At 37.4% G+C, this 20893-nt stretch overlaps 1 protein-coding gene across 6 annotated transcripts in view; it reads left to right on the forward strand.

Moving 5' to 3' along the window:
- LMLN (leishmanolysin like peptidase) overlaps nucleotides 1–20893 on the forward strand; it is a 115803-nt gene that overhangs the window by 32410 nt on the left and 62500 nt on the right. For all 6 annotated transcript variants that reach the window (XM_027586816.1, XM_027586815.2, XM_027586820.2 and 3 more), the window contains 2 exons: nucleotides 1534–1610; nucleotides 14408–14518. In XM_027586816.1, the coding sequence (XP_027442617.1) occupies nucleotides 1534–1610; nucleotides 14408–14518 (188 nt within the window). The remainder of the gene's footprint in view (nucleotides 1–1533; nucleotides 1611–14407; nucleotides 14519–20893) is intronic.

Below are 20893 nucleotides of genomic sequence, written 5' to 3' on the forward strand. Positions count from 1 at the left end.
TAATAAAAATTAAGATGTTGTGATGAGGAATTTATTTATATCTGTGATCCCTTTCAGGAGTAGCATTCCAGTGGGTATTCTTAAGTTCAACTAAACAAGCACTCAAGTTCACAAGACCTAACAGGCCACATTGAAAAAGGATTCACTTGGAAGGATACAAGAAAGAACGTGCAGCATGGCAGTATGGTTGAAGTGAGGCATTTCCCTTGTGCTCCACACAGCAGATTAGAGGCATCCATGCCTCTCCCCTACCCCACTCCAGGTCAAATACAGGAGCATAAGGCCATAACAGAAGGGCATAAGAACCAGCCTGGCTTAGAAGTACTATGTTCCAAATAAGAACTAATATATGTTTTTTTTTTAACAGTTCCATAGACATAACTTCCAGATCTCTGTAAGGGAATCCCCATAAGAGTCAGTGCACATGGGGAGGTTCCAAACTATGGCTTACAAAAGAGTAAAATTAATGCTTGTGCTGACTGTTCTTATCCAGGTGACCACAAAGCAAAAGTGATGGAAACTTATGGAAGACACATTATATTTGTTTCTCCATGGGAATTTCAGTTTCTTAATTTTCCTTAAGCAGTTTTCCCAAGTTATCCCGTTAGATAACTATAGATTAGTCAAACATGAAAATTTATTTACTCTGCAGTAGAAACTTGAGAGTATTAATTTCATTAAGAGCTGCCTTTCTCTGAAATCAACTTTGTGTCCTTGAACTTTTTTTTTTTTTTAAGATTTTATTTATTTGAGAGAGAGAGAGAGATAGCATGAGCTGAGGTGGGGAGAGGGAGAAGCAGGCCCCCTGCTGAGCTGGGAGCCCCATGTGGGGCTTGGTCCCAGGACCCTAGGATCATGACCCGAGCCAAAGGCAGACCAACTGAGGCACCCAAGTGCCCCCTTGAACTCCTTTTTTAAATGATTTTAAAGTACTTGAGGTGACCATCCAGTATTTAGCATAGGGATTTGAAGAATAATCAGAGCTGCTGTTGGATTTTTAGGATATGAATTAAAACACTGAGTAGACAGTAGACCTTGATGACATTTTAGGTCCCTCATCTAACTTCTTTGATCCTATGATTCTGTGATACTTGTTTTGCATATTAATGTATATTTCTGTGATCATAAGATTGAGGGTTATAAAAGCATTTTGTTGTTGTTGTTGTTAATCAGGCAAATAACCATCCCTTCCAATATTTTATGGGCATCTGTCTCAACCACTCATTTACTTTTGTCTAGATAGCGTAATATTTTTGCAGTATTTCTGTTTCCATATATTTATCTTCATTTTCATCAGAGTTCTAAATGCTGGTTGTCTGCTATTGTAGGAAATTGTTTTGTTTAAGGCAGAAAGCAGATCTTTCTTTAAGCTTCATTGTTGTCATTTTAAAGAAGGCTTATGTATTTCACTACTTTAAGTGAATAAGTCAGCCTCACACTTGAGACATTTTACATATACATCAAAGTAATCATGGAAATTATTGGGAGTTTCAGGAGGCCTAGTCTTCTAATTTAAAATCTGTTGATTTTCAGAATGAAGCAATGACTGGCTCTCACACCCAGAACCGAGTCTTCTCTCGAATCACTCTGGCATTAATGGAAGATACTGGGTAAGACAGCTGTGAGAATATTATATGCATTGTTTATTAAAATGAAAGTATTAAGTTAATATTAAGATGAAATGAATATTAGCTTAAGAAAATATATTTTACACTGAAGTAAAATATTTGAATTTTGTGCAGTTAACTATCTTCACCTGTACCAACTCCATTTATTCATTCAGTAAATCTGTGAGACCCTGAGGTATAATGAATAGATCAAAATTCCAGGCATTGTAAGATTTATTTTCTAATGAATAGAGACCATGCTAATATAAAGGAAAGACTAATCTAAACAAGTTTTTAAAGTTGTAAATGAAATTGATGATGTGTAGATTCCTGGTTTTTAAAGCAGTAGAACTTTCTGGTAAAGCAGTAGAATACTGTTTTTTAAATGATTCCAATGGGAGTCTTTTTCTCTGTGGGCTCCTGAGTCCTTTTGACGAGACTCACTAGTTTTTGATAGCTTCCTTCCTTCCTTTTTTTTGGATGTGCCAGGCTGATGGGCATACACCCTATCCTAGATCTGGGCATCAGCCAATCTTCCAAGGATCACTGGTTGCATTTAGTGGAGAATAGATCCCCATGTTGGGCTCCATGCTGGGCATGGAGCCTACCTAAAAATAAAACAAAACAAAAAACCACAACCTAGGCACCATGTTCATTGCTACTTAGGTTATCATTGCTTCTCATAACTTTTAGTGGAGCAAGTTGGGAAATTCATATTTTTGAAAAGAAAGAAGAAAACACTGGATTTCTTGTAATACCATTATAACTCTTTCCCATTTACTTTTGGTCAAGCAATGGCCAGCAAAAGTGGTCCTGCTGCTCTGTTTAACAACCTATTTATAGCCCTTTTATAAACAATGCTAGTTTCTTTAAGATACCAGTATGTTACAGAAACACTGTGAGTGTGTGAGTCACTAGTGAAATCATGGCACTGGTGATTTTTATAGCATTTTTACTTTTTCTGGGGCAACACAACAGTAACATGGCCAGATGTTTCTAAATATCTGGCAGTATTTTAAAGTTATAGACATGGAAATTAGTTTTCATAAATCCATAAGACTTAGGTGTAGGTTAACTAAGTTGCTTCTCTCAGTAAAAAACATTATTATTTATCCATCCAGAAACCTGGGAATCATCCTTGACAACTCCCTCTTCCCACCTCTTACATCCAATCAATCAAAAGTCTTTGGTGATTTTTAGCTTTTCAGTATCCCTGGAGTCTCTCTACTTTTTTGGTCACCACTGCCATTATCTTTTACCTGGATTACTATAGTAGTTTTTTCTTATCTGTCTCACTGCATTTTAAATGGTCCTTTCTATTGCCCAAAGTCTTTTCACAAGTGTTCTTTAGAAGTTTTTGTTCGTATACCATCTTACACAGTAAGAAAGATACATATCATGACCAAAGTACATATATAATGGTTAAGAGCAAAGACATTGATAGGGGTACTAAGACCATTCTATGATGAAAGAATATTTTTTTCAACAAATGGTGCTGGGACAACTGGATATCCACGTGCAAAAGAATAAACCCCTACTACATATGATATACGAAGATTACCTCAAAATGGATCAAAGACCTAAATATAAGACCAAAACTATAAAACTCTTAGAATCAAAGAGTCCAAGATGGCAGAGGAGTAAGAGACCTTAGTTTTGTTCCAGGAGTTCAGCTAGATAGCTATCAAATCATTCTGAACACCTACGAACTCAGCTGGAGATCTAAGAAAAGAATTGCTGCAATTCTACAAATAGAAAAGTGACCACTTTCTTTTTTTTTTTTTTTTAAAGATTTTTTATTTATTTGAGAGAGAATGAGAGATAGAGAGCACAAGAGGGAAGAGGGTCAGAGGGAGAAGCAGACTCCCTGCTGAGCAGGGAGCCCAATGTGGGACTCGATCCCGGGACTCCAGGATCATGACCTGAGCCAAAGGCAGTCGCTTAACCAACTGAGCCACCCAGGCGCCCGAAAAGTGACCACTTTCTGCAAGAATGACAAGATGGAAAAATTCACCTTAAAAAAAAAGCAAACAAGAGGCAGTACTGACTGCCAGGGACCTAATCAGTATGGACATAAATAAGATGTTGAAACTAGAGTTCAGAATAACAATTATGGGCACCTGGGTGGCTCAGTTGGTTAAGCGACTGCCTTCGGCTCAGGTCATGATCCTGGAGTCCCGGGATCGAGTCCCACATCGGGCTCCCTGCTCAGCAGGGAGTCTGCTTCTCCCTTTGACCCTCTTCCTTCTCATGCTCTCTCTCATTCTCTCTCTCTCAAATAAATAAATAAATAAATCTAAAAAAAAAAAAGAATAACAATTATAAAGATACTAGATGGGCTTGAAAAAAGGATAGAAGACACTAGAAAATCCCTTTCTGGAGAAATAAAAGAACTAAAATCTAATCAAGTCGAAATAAAAAAGGCTATTAATGAGATGCAATAAAAAATGGAGTCTCTGCTAGGATAAATGAGGCAGAAGAGAGAATTAGTGATACAGAAGACAAAATGATGATGGGCGCCTGGGTGGCTCAGTTGGTTAAGCCACTGCCTTCGGCTCAGGTCATGATCCTGGAGTCCCGGGATCGAGTCCCGCATCGGGCTCCCTGCTCAGCAGGGAGTCTGCTTCTCCCTCTGACCCTCTTCCCCCTCATGCTCTCTCTCATGCTCTCTCTCTCAAATAAATAAATAAAAAATCTTAAAAAAAAAAAAAAAAAGAAGACAAAATGATGGAGAATAAAGAAGCTGAGAAAAAGAGAGATAAACAACTACTGGATAACAAGGGGAGAATTTGAGAGAGAAGTGATACCATAAAGCAAAACAATATTAAAATAATTGGGATCCCAGAAGAAGAGGAAAGGGGGGGCACAGAAGGTATATTGGAGCAAATTATAGCTGAGAACTTCCCTAATCTGGGGAAGGAAACAGGCATTCAAGTCCAGGAGGTACAGAGAATCCACTCAAAATCAGTAAAAATAGGTTAACACCTTGACATATAATAGTGAAACTTGCAAATCTCAGAGAAAAGGGAATATCCTGAAAGCAGCTCAAATTAAGAGGTCCATAACCTACCAGGGTAGACACATTAGACTGGCAGCAGACCTATCCACAGAGACCTGGCAGGCCAGAAAGGACTGGCATGATATATTCAGGGTACTATATGAGAAAAATATGCAATCAAGGATACTTTATTCAGCAAGGCTGTCATTGAAAATGGAAGGAGAGATAAAAAGCTTCCAGGACAAACAGAAACTAAAAGAATTTGTGATCACTAAGCCAGCCCTGCAAAAAATATTAAGAGGGATCCTTTAAGTGAAGAGTGAGCCGAAAAGTAACATAGACCAGAAAGGAACAGAGACGATATACAGAAACAGTGACTTTACAGGTAATACAGTGACACTAAATTCGTATCTTTCAGTAGTTACTCTGAATGTAAATGGGCTAAATACCCCAATCAAAAGACACAGGATATCAGATTGAATAAAAAAGCAAGACCCATCAGTATGCTGTCTGCAGGAGACTCTTTTTAAACCTAAAGACATGTCCAGATTGAAAGTGAGGGGGATGGAAAACCATCATGCTAATGGACATCAAAAGAAAGCTGGGGTAGCAATCCTTATATCAGACAAATTAGATTTTAAACCAAAGACTGTAATAAGAGAGGAAGGACACTATTATCAGAATTGAAGGGGCTGTCCAACAAGAAAATCTAACAATTATAAATATTTATGCCCCTAACATGGGAGCAGCCAATTATATAAACCAATTAATAACAAAATTAAAGAAACACATTGATAGTAATACAATAATAGTAGGGGACTTCAACACCACACTCACCGCAATGGACAGATCATCTAAGCAGAAGGTCAACAAGGAAATAAAGGCTTTGAATAACATACTGGACCAGATGGACTTCACAGATATATTCAGAGCATTCCATCCTAAAGCAACAGAATATACATTCTTCTTGAGTGCACATGGAACATTCTCCAGAATAGATCACTTACTGGGTCACAAATCAAGTCTTAGCCTGTACCAAAAGATTGGGATCATTCCCTGCATATTTTCAGACCACATTGTTTTGAAACTTGAACTCAATCACAAGAGGAAATTTGGAAAGAACTCAAATACATGGAGGCTAAAGAGCATCCTACTCAAGAATGAATGGATCACAAAGAACAAATAATCCAATCAAGAAATGGGCAGAAGACATACAAATGAAAAAATTAAAAAAAAAAAGAAGACCTACAAATGGCCGACAGACACATGAAACAGTGCTCAATATCACTCAGCATAAGGAAAATACAAATCAAAACCACAATGGGATACCACCTCACACCAGTCAGAATGGCTAAAATTAACAAGTCAGGAAACAACAGATGTTGGCAAGGATGCAGAGAAAGGGAAACCCTCTTACACTGTTGGTGGGAATGCAAGCTGGTGCAGCCACTCTGGAACTCAGTATGGTGGTTCCTCAAAAAAGTTGAAAATAGAGCTACCCTATGACCCAGCAATTGCACTACTAGGTATTTACCCCAAAGGTACAAATGTAGTGACCTGAAGGGGCACCTGCACCACAATATTTTTAGCAGCAGTGTCCATAATAGCCAAACTATGGAAAGAGCCCAGATGTCCATCATCAGATGAATGGATAAAGAACATGTGGTGTATATATACAATGGAATACTACTCAGCCATCAAAAAATGAAATCTTGCCATTGGCAATGACATGGGTAGAACTAAAGGTTATTATGCTAAGGAAAATAAGTCAATCCGAGAAAGACAATTATCATATGATCTCACTGATATGTGAAATTTAAGAAACAAAACAAAGGATCATAGGGGAAGAGAGGAAGAAATAAAACAAGATGAAATCAGAGAGGGAGACAAACCGTAAGAGACTCTTAATCATAAGAAACAAACAGCGTTGCTGGAATGGAGGGGGGCAGGATGGGGCAACTGGGTGATGGACATTAAGGAGGGTATGTGATGTAATGAGCACTGGGTATTATATAAGACTAATGAATCACTGAACCCTACCTTTGAAACTAATAATACACTATATATTAATTAATTGAATTTAAATTTAAAAATTCTTAGAATCCTAGGTGTTAATCTTCATGATATTGGGGTAAGCAGTGATTTTTTTTTAAGATTTTATTTATTTGAGAGAGAGAGAGAGTTCAAGCAGAGGGAGTGGCAGAGGGAGGAGAAGCAGATTCCCCACTGAGTAGGGAGCCTGATGCAGGGCTTGATCCCAGGACCCTGGGATCATGACCTGAGCCAAAGGCAGACACTTAACCTATTGAGCCACCCAGGTGCCCCAGCAGTGATTCTTTTTAAAAGATTTTATTTATTTATTTGAGAGAGAAAGAGAGCGCATGCAAGGGGTGGGGAGAGGCAGAGGGAGAGGTACCAGGAGACTCCCTGCTGAGCTCCCTGACACAGGGCTCAATACCAGGACTCTGAGATCATGACCTGAGCCAAAGGCAGACACTTAACCAACTGAGTTACCAAGGTACCCCAGCAGTGATTTCTTTTTTTTTTTTTTAAGATTTTATTTATTTATTTGAGACAGAATGAGAGAGAGAGAGCACATGAGAGGGGGGAGGGTCAGAGGGAGAAGCAGACTCCCCGCTGAGCGGGGAGCCCGATGCGGGACTCGATCCAGGGACTCCAGGATCATGACCTGAGCCGAAGGCAGTCGCTTAACCAACTGAGCCACCCAGGCACCCAGCAGTGATTTCTTAAATATGATAATGAAAGCATAAGGAACCAAAGAAATATTAGATAGATTAGACTTCATCAAAATTAAAAACTTTTGTGCTTCAAAGTTTACTATCAAGAAAGTGAAAAGACAACTCACAAAATGTGAGAAAATATTTGCAAATCATCTATCTGATAAACATCTAGTACCCAGAAAATATAAAGAACTCTTATAACTCAACAATAAAAAAGCAACCTGATTTAAAAATAGGTGAAGGATTTGAATAGATATTTCTCCAAAGAAGATACAGAAAAATGGCTAATAAGCACATGAAATGATTCTCAGCATCATTAGTCCTTAGGGAAATGCAAATCAAAATTACAATGAGATACTAATTTCACACCCACTAGGATGGCTGTAATAAAAAAGACAGTTGCATATACTGATGAGGATGTGGGAAAATTGGAACTCATATACTGCTAGGGGGAATGTAAAATGATCCAGCCACTTTGGAAAACAGATTGGTAGTTCCTCAAATAGTTAAGCAGATTTACCATATGATCTAGCAAGTTTACTCCCAGTTGTCTATCTAAAAGAATTGAAAACATGTCCACACAAAAACCTATACATGAATATTCACAGAAACTTTACTCATAATCAAAAAGTAGGAATAGCCCAAATGTTCATCAGCTGATGAATGGATAAACGAAACCTGGTATATACATACAAAGGAATATTATTCAGCCACAAAAAGGAATGAAGTCAAGAGAATGAAGAGACATGCTACAGACAGGGAGAATATATTTGTAAAAGGCACATCTGATAAAGGACTATTACCCAAATATATATTTAAAAAAATCTTAAAACTAAAGGGATGCCTGGGTGGCTCGGTCAGTTGAGCGTCTGCCTTCAGCTTAGATCATGATCCCAGAGTCCTGGGATTGAGTCCCACATCGGGCTCCTTGCTCAGCGGGGAGCCTGCTTCTCCCTCTGCCTGCATTCTCCCTGCTTGTGCTCCCTCTCTCTCTCTCTCTCTGACAAATAAATAAAATCTTTTTTAAAACAAAAGTCTTAAAACTCAACAATAAGAAAATGAACAACCCAATTAAACATTAGCAAAGATCTGTACAGACCCTTCACCAAAAAAGGTATATAGATAAGCATATGAAAAGATGCTCAGGGCACCTGGGTGGCTCAGTGGATTAAGCGACTGCCTTCGATTCAGGTCATGATCCCAGGGTCCTAGGATCGAGTCCCACATCGGGCTCCCTGCTCAGCAGGGAGCCTGCTTCTCTGTCTCCCTCTGCCTGCCGCTCCCCCTGCTTGTGCTCTTTCTCTCTCTAACAAATAAATAAATAAAATCTTCCAAAAAAAAAAAAAAGATGCTCCATGTTTTATTTAATGACAAAAACATTTTGTCAGTAATTTTAACATCATTACAAAAAGAGTTTATAGGGCACCTGGATGGCTCAGTTGGTTAAGCGTCTGCCTTTGGCTCAGGTTATGATTCCACAGTCCTGGGATTGAGTCCTGCATCAGGCTCTTTGCTCAGTGGGGGAGGGGGGGCTGCTTCTCCCCCTCCTTCTGCTGCTCCCCCCTGGTTGTACTCTCTCTTTCTCCCTCTCTCTGTCAAATAAGTAAATAAATAAATAAAATCTTAAAAAAAAAAGAGCTTGTGACTACTCTTAAGTTTTTGATGTTTACTAGATTTTGATTTCCTCAATAAACCATTTCTTTTCATCTTCTTATTTAGAAAGAAAAAAGGAAAGGAAGGGAGGAAGGAATAAAATGGGGAGAGGAAAGAGATAGGAAGGAAGGAAAAAAGAAAGAAGCATCAGCAACAGAAAGACATTCTTCCCACTTCTTGGATTTCAAAACTACAGTTTGGAGTGATAGCAATTGTAGGAAGGAAATAGACTATGTGTGAACTCTTAAGTTGAAAATTTAATGTGGTTTGGATGTGTGCATTAATCCATTTTTAGAAAAAAACACTACCCATTAATTATGGCCAAACCATGAGTTAGCTGTATTGTACTTAAGAACAGTACTTTGTGAACATGAGTGGTAATAAGAGTTCTATCCTAGGATACTCTCTGGTGCAACAAAAAAGTAGATTAGATGCTATTAAGAAGGCATCTAATAATATATCATGGAAGATGGCAACCGTATTAAAGAAAAAGCAGGGAGAAAAATGTCATCAGGGAAATGCAAATTAAAATAACAATGAGATACTACTACACACCCATTAGAATGGCCGAAATCTAGAACACAGACAACACCAAATGCTGCTAAAGACGTGGAGCAACAGGAGCTCTCATTCATTGTTGGTGGGAATGCAAAATGGTACAGCCACTTTGGGAGACAGTTTAGTATCTCTCTCTCTTTTTTTTAATTTATTTATTTTAGAGAGAGAGAGCGTGAGCAGGAGGGGCAAAGGGAAAGGGAGAGAGAATCTGAAGCAGACTCCACGTTGAGCAGAGAACCTGACATGGGGCTTGATCTCACGACCCTGAGATCACGAGTAATGATTAGTGATTACTAGTGGGGACATAGTTTTTTGAGGGGTGATGAAAATATTCTGAAATTAGATATAGGTATGCCTTAGAGAAATATTAGGTTTGGCTCCGGACCACTGGACTAAAGCATATCAAATGAATTTTTTTTTGTTTCCCAGGGCATATAAAAGTTATCATTATACTATATTGTAGTCTGTTAAGTGTGCAATAGCATTATGTCTAAAAAAACAATGTATATACCTTTTCTTTTTTTTTTTAAATAATCTCTACACCCAGTATAGGGCTTGAACTCATGACCCTGAGATAAAGAGTAGCATGCTGTACTGACTGAACCAGCCAGGCACCCCACAATGTACATACCATAATTTTAAAATATGGGTTGCCTAGGTGGCTTGGTTGGTTAAGCATCTGACTCTTGATTTAGGCTCAGGTCATGATCTTGCGGTGGTGGGATCAAGTCCCACTCAGGCTCCATGCTCAGCGCAGAGTCAGCTTTGGATTCTCTCTCCCTCTTCCTCTGCTTCTCCTCCCTGCTCATGCTATTCTCTCTCTCTCAAAATTAAGAAAAGAAAATAAAATAAGATAAAATAAATCAAATCTTTAAAAATACTTTATTGCTTGGGCGCCTGGCTGGTTCAGTCAGTAGAGCATGAGACACTTGATCTCTGGGTTATAAGTTCGAGCTCCACCTTGGATGTAAAGATTACTAAAAATCTTAAAAAAAAATACTTTATTACTCAAAAATGCTAACTATCAACTGAACTTTCTGCAAGTCATAACCTTTTTCCTGGTGGAGGGTCTTGCCTTGATGTTGATTGCTGCTGGCTGATGAGGGTGGTGGGAGGTAAAGGTTGGGGTGGTTGTTATAATTTCTTAAAAGAAGACAATGAAGTTTGTCACACTATTTGACTCTTCCTTTCATGAATGACTTCTCTGTAGCATGCAATGCTGTTTGGTAGCATTTTACCCACAGTAGGATTTTTTTTTTCAGAATTGGAACTAATCCTCTCAAACCCTGCCACTGCTTCATCAACCTAGTTTATGTCATACTCTAAATCCTTTGTTGTCCTTTCAACAGTCTTCACAGCATCTGTACCAGGAGTAGTTTCCATCTCAATAAACTACTTTCTGTCTTCATCCATAAGAAGCAACTCCTCATCCGTTCAAGTTTTATCATGAGATTGCAGCAATTCAGTCACATCTTCAGGCTCCACTTCTAATTCTAGTTTTCTTGCTGTTTCCCCCATATCTGTACTTACTTCCTCCCCTGGAGTCTTGGACCCTCAAAGTCATCCACGAAGGTTGGAATCAACGTCTACCAGACTCCTGCTGATGTTGCTATTTTGACTTCTTCCCATGAATCACAAATGTTCTTAATGGCGGCATCTAGAATGGTGAATCCTTTCCAAAAGGTTTTCAACTTCCTTTGCCAGGATCCATCTGCGGAATCGCTGTCTATGGCTGCTACAGCCTATCAGATGTATTTCTTAAGTAATAAGACTCAAAAGTCAATTACTCGTAGGGTATTAATTGGCCTAATTTCAATATTGTTGTGTCTCAGGTAATAGGGGAGGCCTGAGGAAAGGGAGAGAGATGGGGAACAGTCAGTGGAGCAGTCAGAATACACACAACATTTATTGTATAGGTGTGGTTCCTGGTGCCCCAAAACAATTATAATAGTAACATGAAAGATCGCTGATCACAGATCACCATTTCAAATATAATAATCATGAAAAAGTTCAAAATATTGTGAAAATTACCAGTGTGTGATAGAAAGACAGGAAGTTAGCAAATGCTGTTGGGAAAAATGGTGCCAATAGACTTGCTCGACACAGGGTTGCCACAAACCTTCAATTTGTAACCAAAAAAGGCAGTATCTGGAAAGTGTAATAAAGTGGAATGCAAGAAAATGAGATATGCCTGTAGTGGTCATGGTTGTACAACCCTGTGAATATACTAAAAACATTGAATTATACACATTATAAGGGTGAATTTTATAGGATATAAATTGTATCTCAATTTTTTTATAAAGCACACTGACACTGAAGCCAGAACCCTAGATTTAAATCCCATCTTTGCTACTTGCTGTATCTTTCCCTGAGTTCTCTCATCTGTAAAATAAGGGTAAAATGTGAAACCTACCTCATAGAGTTTTGTGAGCCTTTAATGAGTTAATACATGTAAAGTCCTTAGTAAACTGTTAGGCACATGTAGGTGCCAACTCAGGTATTAGCTTTTGTATACGAAACTGAACCAAAGTTCACAGAAATATATTTATCCTACTACCAACAATGCAGTTTTTTTTCGATTGTATTGATTTTAAAAGAAAGAGAAATAAATGTTAAGATACAGTAAATTGATTTCACAACCCTCTAATGCCACTAAGAAAACTCTGTTTCCAGTGCTTTCCCGGCTCCCTCAGCCAACTCCTGCTCATCCTTCGGGTTTAGCTTAGAGTTACTTCCTCAAACAAATCTTTCCTAATTCCCCAGCCTAAGTTAGATTTTCCTATTAATGTGCTGCTATTAGCACCTTATACTTAACCTCTGTAGCACTCATCCCAGTTGTAATTTTTTTTTAAACATCTGTCTTCCCCACTAGATTATAATCTTCATGAGGGAAGGAACTGTGTCTGTTTATTCACTGGTGTAGCCTTATCATTAAAGTGCCTACCAAATAAGAAGTGCTTAATAACTATTGACTCATAGCATAGGAAGAGCTGCAAAGAAGGTATTGGGAAGGTTTCAAGAAATGTAGCTGGAGTGCCTAGCTGGTGACTGAGTGATATAGTGCTGATACTATGCTCTGCACTCAACCCATTCTAGATATGGTAATTCCCAAGGGAATCTTAACTACTTTACATTTCATCCATAGGGAGAAGGACTGCCTAACCTAGGCACCACTAAAATGACTGCTGATGTGCAATACTGAGGGCATCTGTTACTATCTGGACAACTTGACCTGCTGTGATAACTATGTTAGCTGATTAACATAAGTCACGTTATAGCTGCAGAGGTTGCTGGCATTTTGGTTATTGGAGTGCTGAGATTATGTCTTCAGTTTCTCTCTCAGAGAGTTCTGTCCTTTAAAAAAAAAAAAAAGGAGAAGGTTTTGAGGGGGCGCCTGGGTGGCTCAGTCAGTTAAACGTCCGTCTTTGGCTCAGGTCATGATCCCAGGGTCCTGGGATGGAGCCCTGCGTCAGACTCCCTGCTCAGGGAGTGTCTGCCTCTCCTGCTCCCTCTCCCCCTGCTCCTGATCTCTCTCTTTGAAATAAATAAATAAAATCTTGAAAAAAAAATAAAAATTAAAAAAGGTTTTGAAAATGTTGTATCATATTTCTATTTGTGTTTGATTTTGTGGGAGGGTGGCTGGAATGGAGGAAATAATTCTCATCATTCCCTTGGCCTTTGAGCCTATGTTTTTACTTACTGTTTTGGTAATGTTAAAGGGATAAGATACAATACGAAAAGGTTAGAAACTGGGGCGCCTGGGTGGCTCAGTCAGTTAAGCATCGACTCTTGGTTTCAACTAGGTTATGATCTCAGGGGCATGAGATTGAGCCCCACATCGGGCTCACACCAAGTCCGCTTGAGATTCTCCCCCCCCACTCCAACCCCTGGTGTGCATGTGTGCACTCACTTGCTCTCTCTCAAATACATAAATAAGTAAATAAAATACTTTTTTTAAAAGGTAAGAAACTATTTTTTATAATTTTATAGTGTTTGTAAACTAATCTTGTTATTAAGAATAAAGAAGAAAGGGGCGCCTGCCTCAGTGGGTTAAGCATCTGCCTTCAGCTTAGGTCATGATCCCAGGGTCCTGGGATTGAGTGCTGCATCTGGCTCCCCGCTCAGTGGGGAGCCAGCTTCTCCCTTTCCCTCTGCCACTCCCCCTGCTTCTGTTCTCTTGCTCTCAAATAAATAAATAAAATCTTAAAAAAAAAAAAGAAGAAGAAAAACTAATAAAAGTAGGCTCCTAGGCTTTGATTAAATTTGCCAGGAAACCAAATAAATGTGTTTTTTTCTGAAATTAGAACATCTTTAAAGTATTAGACATAGTATTCATATGTCTTATTATAATAGTGTAATTTTTAGTCACAAACAGAACCTGTATTGATGGAATATCACAAATTCAAGGCCAGAGAAGCAAGAAACTAGGGTCAACTGAATCAGATTAGGTAACATTTATCCAACTAGTAATTCCACTATTTCTTCCTCAGTTTACTACCTTGTCTTTTTCTTTCATTCTCTTTTTGTTTCTTTGGCCCTTAATCCCTTTGTCTCACACCTTAACCACTTTCTACTCTGTGACTTCTGTCATGTTTGAAAATTACAGTGACAACATATTTTGGTTTTGATTTTTTTTTTTTTCAAATATGAAAGTACCCTCAGCATAAGACAAGTTTCCCAGTCCTTGCTACGGTGATTATGTGCAGCAGTTCCCATGTACGAGAGCTTTGCTTGTAAATGCTCCTCTATCTTGAGGTCCTAGTTTGCTCATTGTTGAGATTTGTAATTGGTATGCTGGAATTGTTTTTAAAATGACAGTAATACGTGCTTTATTTGAATTATTTCCACAGCTGGTATAAGGCTAATTATAGTATGGCCGAGAAGTTAGACTGGGGCCGAGGAATGGGCTGTGACTTCGTCAGGAAGAGCTGTAAATTCTGGATTGACCAGCAGAAACAAAAGTAAGAACACATTTCCTCATTATATCTTTGATAACACAGTTGATTTCTGCTATTGTTCTTTATTCCTGAACCTAAAATGTCACTATTTTGAAAATATGGTCTGAACAGTTCAATTTCAAAATGTACAGTAATGTACAGTAATGTATGGTAATATAATAAGTAGCTACATTATTGTTTTAAATCGTATACGAAACAAATCTACAATGTGGGAGCCAGAGCCCTAAGCATTTCTATTCAGTTTATAATTAATAAATTGTATACTATAAAATTTTTGCATATTCTATCATTCTTACTGTTTTCTTCAGAGAATGCACCCATAAACATAGATGCACCTGTTGATTGAGTATCTAAAAACATGAAGATACTTTTGAATAATGGTTCTCAAATCTGGATGAATATCAGAATCACCTAGCAAACTTTTTAAAAATACATTCTTCAAGTTTGGGGGATACACATACCCACACATTCATATGTTTATGCATATTTTTTTTCTTTTTTTTTTAAGTAAGCTCTATGCCCAATGTGGAGCTCGAACTCATAACCCTGGGATCAAGAGCCTCACACTTTAGGATGCCTGGGTGGCTCATTTAGTTAAGCAGCTGCCTTTGGCTCAGGTCGTGATCCTAGGGTCCTGGGATCGAGTCCTGCATTGGGCTCTTTGCTCAGCAGGGAGCCTGCTTCTCCCTCTGCCTGCCACTCCCCCCTGCTTATGTGTTCTCTCTCTCTCTCTCTCTGACAAATAAGTAAATAAAATCTAAAAAAAAAACACCTTACCCTTCATGGCCTGAGCCAGCCAGGTACCCCTATAAATATATATCTTTTAACTTTTTATTTTGAGATAATTATAGATTCACATGCAGGTTTGAAGAAATATACAGATTCCATGTATACTTTATCCAGTTTTCTTGATTGGTAACATCTTGTAAAAACTGTAGTACAATAACACAGCCAGGATATTGACATTGATATGATCAGATACAGAACATTTCAGTTACCACAAGAATCCTTCATGTTGCCATTTTATAACATACCCACTTCCCTCCCACTCCAGCCCCTCTTAAGCCCCTGGAAAGCACTAATCCGTTTTTCATTTCTATAATTTTGCCATTTAAAGAATGTTATATAAATTGATTCATTCTGTATATAACCTTTTGTGATTGGCTTTTTTCACTCCACATAATTTTCTGGGTCATGTATATCAGTAGTTTGCTCAAGTTAATGGCTGAATAATATTCCATGATATGGATGTAGCAGTTTGTTTAAGCATTCACATGTTTTGTGTTGTTGTAAAGATTTTATTTATTTGAAAGAGTGAGAGAGAAAGATCACAAGCAGGGGGCAGGGGTAGAGGGAGAAGCAGACTCCCCGCTGAGCAGGGAGCCTGATGCAGGACTCATCCCAAGACCCTGGGATCATGACCTGAGCTGAAGGCAGCTGCTTAATGGACTGAGCCACCCAGGCACCCTAAGCATTCACATGTTGAAGGATATCTAGGTTGTTTCCAGTTTGGGGCTATTATGAATAAAGCTGCTGTAAACATTTGTGTACAGGTTTTTGTGTGAACATAAATCTTCATTTCTCCAAGATAAATGCCAAGGAGTGCAATTGCTGGGTCATATGGTAGTTGCAAGTTTAGTTCTCTAAGAAACTGCTGACCTCTTCCAGAATGGCTATACCATTTTATATTCTACCGGCAATGTATGAGTGATGATGGTTTCTCCACATCCTTGTCAGCATTTGATGTTGTCACTATTTTTTATTTTAGGTATTCTGAAAGATAAGGTGATATCTCACTGTGGTTTTACTTTGCATTTCCCTAATGGCTAATGATGTTGAATATCTTTTCATGTGCTTATTTGATGTCTGTATATCCTCTTTGATGAGATATCTCTTCATGTCTTATGCCAGTTTTCTAATTGCATTGTTTGCTTTTTTTTTTTACTGTTGATTTTTGAAAGTTCTTTATATATATTCTAAATACTAGTCCTTTGTCGGATATGTGGTTTGCACACATTTTCTCCTAATCCATAACTTTTCTTTTTATTCTCTTAATAGGGTCTTTTGTAGAGCAAAAGTTTTTAACTTTGGTGAAGTCGAAACTATCAGTATGTCCTTTTCTGAGACATACTTTCAATGTCAAGTGAATGGCGAAGTCCTAAATCTCAAAGATATTCTTGTATTTTTTTTTCAAAAATTTAATTGCTTTAGGTTCTATATTGCAGTCTGGGATCCATTTTGAATTAAATTTTGTATAAAGTGGGAGACTTAGGTCAAGGTTCATTTTTTGTGTGTATGGATGTCCAGTTGCTCCAGCACTGTTTACTGAAAAGGCTGTCTTTCTTTTATTGACTTGCTTTCTTATATTTATCAAAGAATCAGTTGGGTGTATTTATATGGGTCTGTTTCTGTGTTCCTCTGCTCCATTGATCTATGTGTGTGTCACTCCACTAATACTACACAGTCCTTGATTACTGTAGCTATACTATGTGTTAAAAGTGGGTAAACTGATTCTTCCCACTTTATTCTTTTTTCAAAATCATCTTAGCTCTTCTAGTTCCTTTGCCTTTCATACAAATTTCAGAATAACCTTGTCTACAAAAAAATTTTGCTGGGATTTTTCTATGAACTGTGTTAAACCTATATATCAATTTTAGGAGAATTGACATCTTAGCTCTGTTGAGTTTTTTAATCCATGGGCACAATGGAGGGGGGAACATTTAGTTTTTCACCGCTAAGTATAATGTTAGTTGTAGGTATTTTGTAGATGCTCCTTTTCAAGTTGAAGTTCCCCTCTTTTACTCTTTTTTTGAGAGTTTTTATCATGAATGGATGTTGACTTTTGCCAAATGCTTTTTCAGCTTTGGTTGATAAAATCATGTGTTTTTTTTTTTTTTTTTAGCCTGTTAATATGATGGATTACACTGATTGGTTTTCAAATATTAAACCAGCCCTGCATTGCTAGAATAAGCCCCACTTAGTCATGGTATATAATTATTTCTACATATTGCTGAAATCCATGTACTAATACTTTATTATGGATTTTTCTGTACATATTCATGAAGAATATGGTACTGCCTTTGTTTCTTTTTTGTACTGTCTTGGTTTTTTGTATCAGGGTAATATTAACTTCATAAAATGAATTGGGAAGTATTTCCACCTCTTCTATTTTCTGGAGGAATTTGTGTACAGTTGGTGTTGATTCTTCTTTAAATATTTGGTAGAATTCTCCAGTGAAACTGTCTGGGAATGTAGATTTCTCTTTCAGGAATTTCTAAAGTATTAATTCAACTTCCTTAATATTTACAGAGCTATTGATATTTATTTCATATTGGATGAATTGTGGTAATTTGTGTCATTGAGGTATTTGTCCATTTTGTCTAAGTTACTAGATTTATGTGTACAGAATAGTTTGTAGTAGTTCCTTACTATTGTTTTAATGTCTGTAAAGTGTGTAGTGAGATCCCATATCATTCCTGATCTTGGTAATTTGCATCTTCTCCATTTCTTTTTCAGTTTTGCTCTCTAGCAGAGTTTGTCAGCATCATTGATCTTTTTAAAGAGCTAGCTTTTTGTTTCATTGATGTCTTTTTCTGTTTTCTAATTTATTAATTTCTATTTATTATAGCCTTCCTTATGCTTGTATTTGTTTTATTTTTCTCTCTCTAGGTTCTTGATTATTGATTTGAGATGTTATGTCTTTCTAACAGATGTATTTAACACTATAAATTTCCCTCTCAGCATTTCTTTAGCTGTGTCCCACAAATTTCAGTATGTGGTTCATTTTACTGATAATTAAGAAGTTTGAGACAAGTGACTTGCCTAGAGTCATATAACTGATGAGGGACTTTAGCTTCTCTCTTTCCAAGTCCAGTGCCTTGTCCACTAAATCACAGGTACTTCTTGTGAAGATGTTATTCATATCTTTTCTCCCCTGGGTTAGGTCTCGAAGCAGTTTAAGTCAGTTTCTACTAAGGAGTCTGACATCTGAGTTATAATCCTGCCAAAAGAGCTGCTAATAAACAGTATCAGGAAGCACCTGCAGCCACTTTGGGGGCAGCTAATTCTATCCAGCACTACAACTTGGTCTGCTAGCGTAGTACTTCCCAAATTTTGCTGTGCATTAGAATCATTTAGAGATTTTTTAAAATCTCCATACCCACATTACAGCCCATCCCAATTAAATCAGAATGTCTGGAAGTGGGAACCAGACATTGGTATTGTTTTTAGGGATCCCTAAAATTCACTTTGCTGCAGAGTTTGGGAACTGCTGTTGCACTGTGTTAAAGGAAGTATGTAATTAACATTGCAGCTGCAAGAGCTTAGAGATTTTTTTCTTTTAACAGCTGCAACTCTGTTCTGCTTTAGGTCCTGATTATAGGATCACCTAAAACCAAAAACAGAAGGGAATTTCCTCTTCTCCATTCTTCAAAACTAAAACTGTTGGTCTCCTGAATTCTCTCCTTTTAGCCATAAGCCAGAGGTTGGCAAACTTTTCTGTAAAGGGCCAATTAGCAAATATTCTGTGTACACAAAATAAGGTTCTATGTTTTGAGACAAGTGGTGCATTATTACCTAACTCCTCTTCCTAGTTTTTCAGTCATAATAGTCTCTGTTACAACTACTCAACTCTGCTTTCATACATCATGAGCAGCCCTAGACAAGATGAATGGGCATGGCCATGTTCCAGTAATACTTTATTTATAAAAACAGTTGTAGGAGAAACATAGAAACCAAAAAAGCAGTTATGGGCAGGATTTGACTCAAAAATTGAAGTTTGTTAATCCCTGTCATAAGCATTCAAATGTCCCACTTTTGAAACATCGACGTCCAAAAGTCCTTATAGCACAGAAGCCAACTTCTAGTACCATAGGCCCAGTCTGGCTATATCCCTGAGTTATCTTAGATTCCAGTATGACCATTATTGAGCTCAGGGGCCGGTGCTTAACTTCAGGTGTGACACCTCTCCTTTCTTCATTGTTGGGTGACTGGTGTGAGGAGAGAACAGTTGAGCAAAGGCAGAGCCTTACTCACTGGAATCATTTGAATCTATGTACACACAAAATAAGGTTCTTTCTATGGTACCACTAGCCACCTGTGGCTATATAAATTTATATTTAAATTAATTAAAGTTAAATGAAATTTAAAATTCAGTTCCTCAGTTGCACTAGTCACATTTCAAGTGGTTAAGAGCCACTATATGATTACACATATTGGACAGCACATTGCAGAAAGTTCTATTAGGCCAAACTGCTGTAGAATTATATGCCATGAATCTTGAACAGCTCTAACTTTGGAACTTTTTAAATCAGTACTTTTTAAGTTCCTTACTCCTCTTTATCCATTTAGGCAAAACTCATATTTTAATTAATTTAAGGTAAATATTATGTATTGTTTTATTTTAAAGAAAAAGGAAATGAATTTCATGGTATCAAGAAAGTGACTTAATAAGAACTACTGGTCATATACATTGGAAACTTTATCATAGAAATTTATAAAATTGCCTTATATAAAGATTTTATAAAAGTGAAATTACATTTATTGAGTAACTTGTATGTGCTAGACACCGAGTGCTTTATAGTTGAAGCTCAGGAAAATTAAGTCAATATCAAATATCAAATAAGCTGGTATTTGAAACCAAGCCTGTGTGAAGATTTATAGACCTTTGCTTTCCTATTACACTGTGCTGCTTCACATTTACCAAAGACTGTGGTAGGTCTTTTACACATTTTATCTCAAGAAGCTATAATTCCCCTAAAAATGTTTTATTGCTGTATTTGTTAACTTAAATGAAGCAAGTATCAATTTTCCTTAAAATAAGAAATCTAACCTAGGCTTTTTTCCCCAACAAGCATGTGGGAGAAGAGGAAAAATAGCAGTAATCCTATTACGATTTGGTAACCAATCTTAACAGGATTTATATTGTTTAAGAATACTGAAATTTCATTTATAACATTACTGTTATGACATTAATATAATTTGTATTATAATTACCAATAAGGCAACTAATTTGAAGATTATTTTTACAGAACAATGCAATAGATTCCAACGTCTTTGGAAAATTACAAGACATCTTTTTCCAAATTGTACTTTCAAGATTAAGTTTAACAGAACAGAACAACTTGTAATAATTAGGAGTATTCACACAATCTTCATTTTGCACATGAAAGCAGGATGTCTTGTGAATGTGTTCAGTTTAACAAGCTGTCAAACAAGAGTCTTTGAATTATATTATGGCATAGAAAAAATTCACTCTTTGTAGCTTCAGGACAGAAGGGTATCATCTCCATCTCTTTCTGAGACTCCATTATATTGATTATGAAGATTTGCATTTCCAAGCAGTATCAGGAATTTCATTATTTGTCTTTATCATGCACA

The sequence above is a fragment of the Zalophus californianus genome, chromosome 1 (assembly GCF_009762305.2).
Source record: "Zalophus californianus isolate mZalCal1 chromosome 1, mZalCal1.pri.v2, whole genome shotgun sequence".
In the NCBI taxonomy this organism is placed as follows: domain Eukaryota; kingdom Metazoa; phylum Chordata; class Mammalia; order Carnivora; family Otariidae; genus Zalophus; species Zalophus californianus.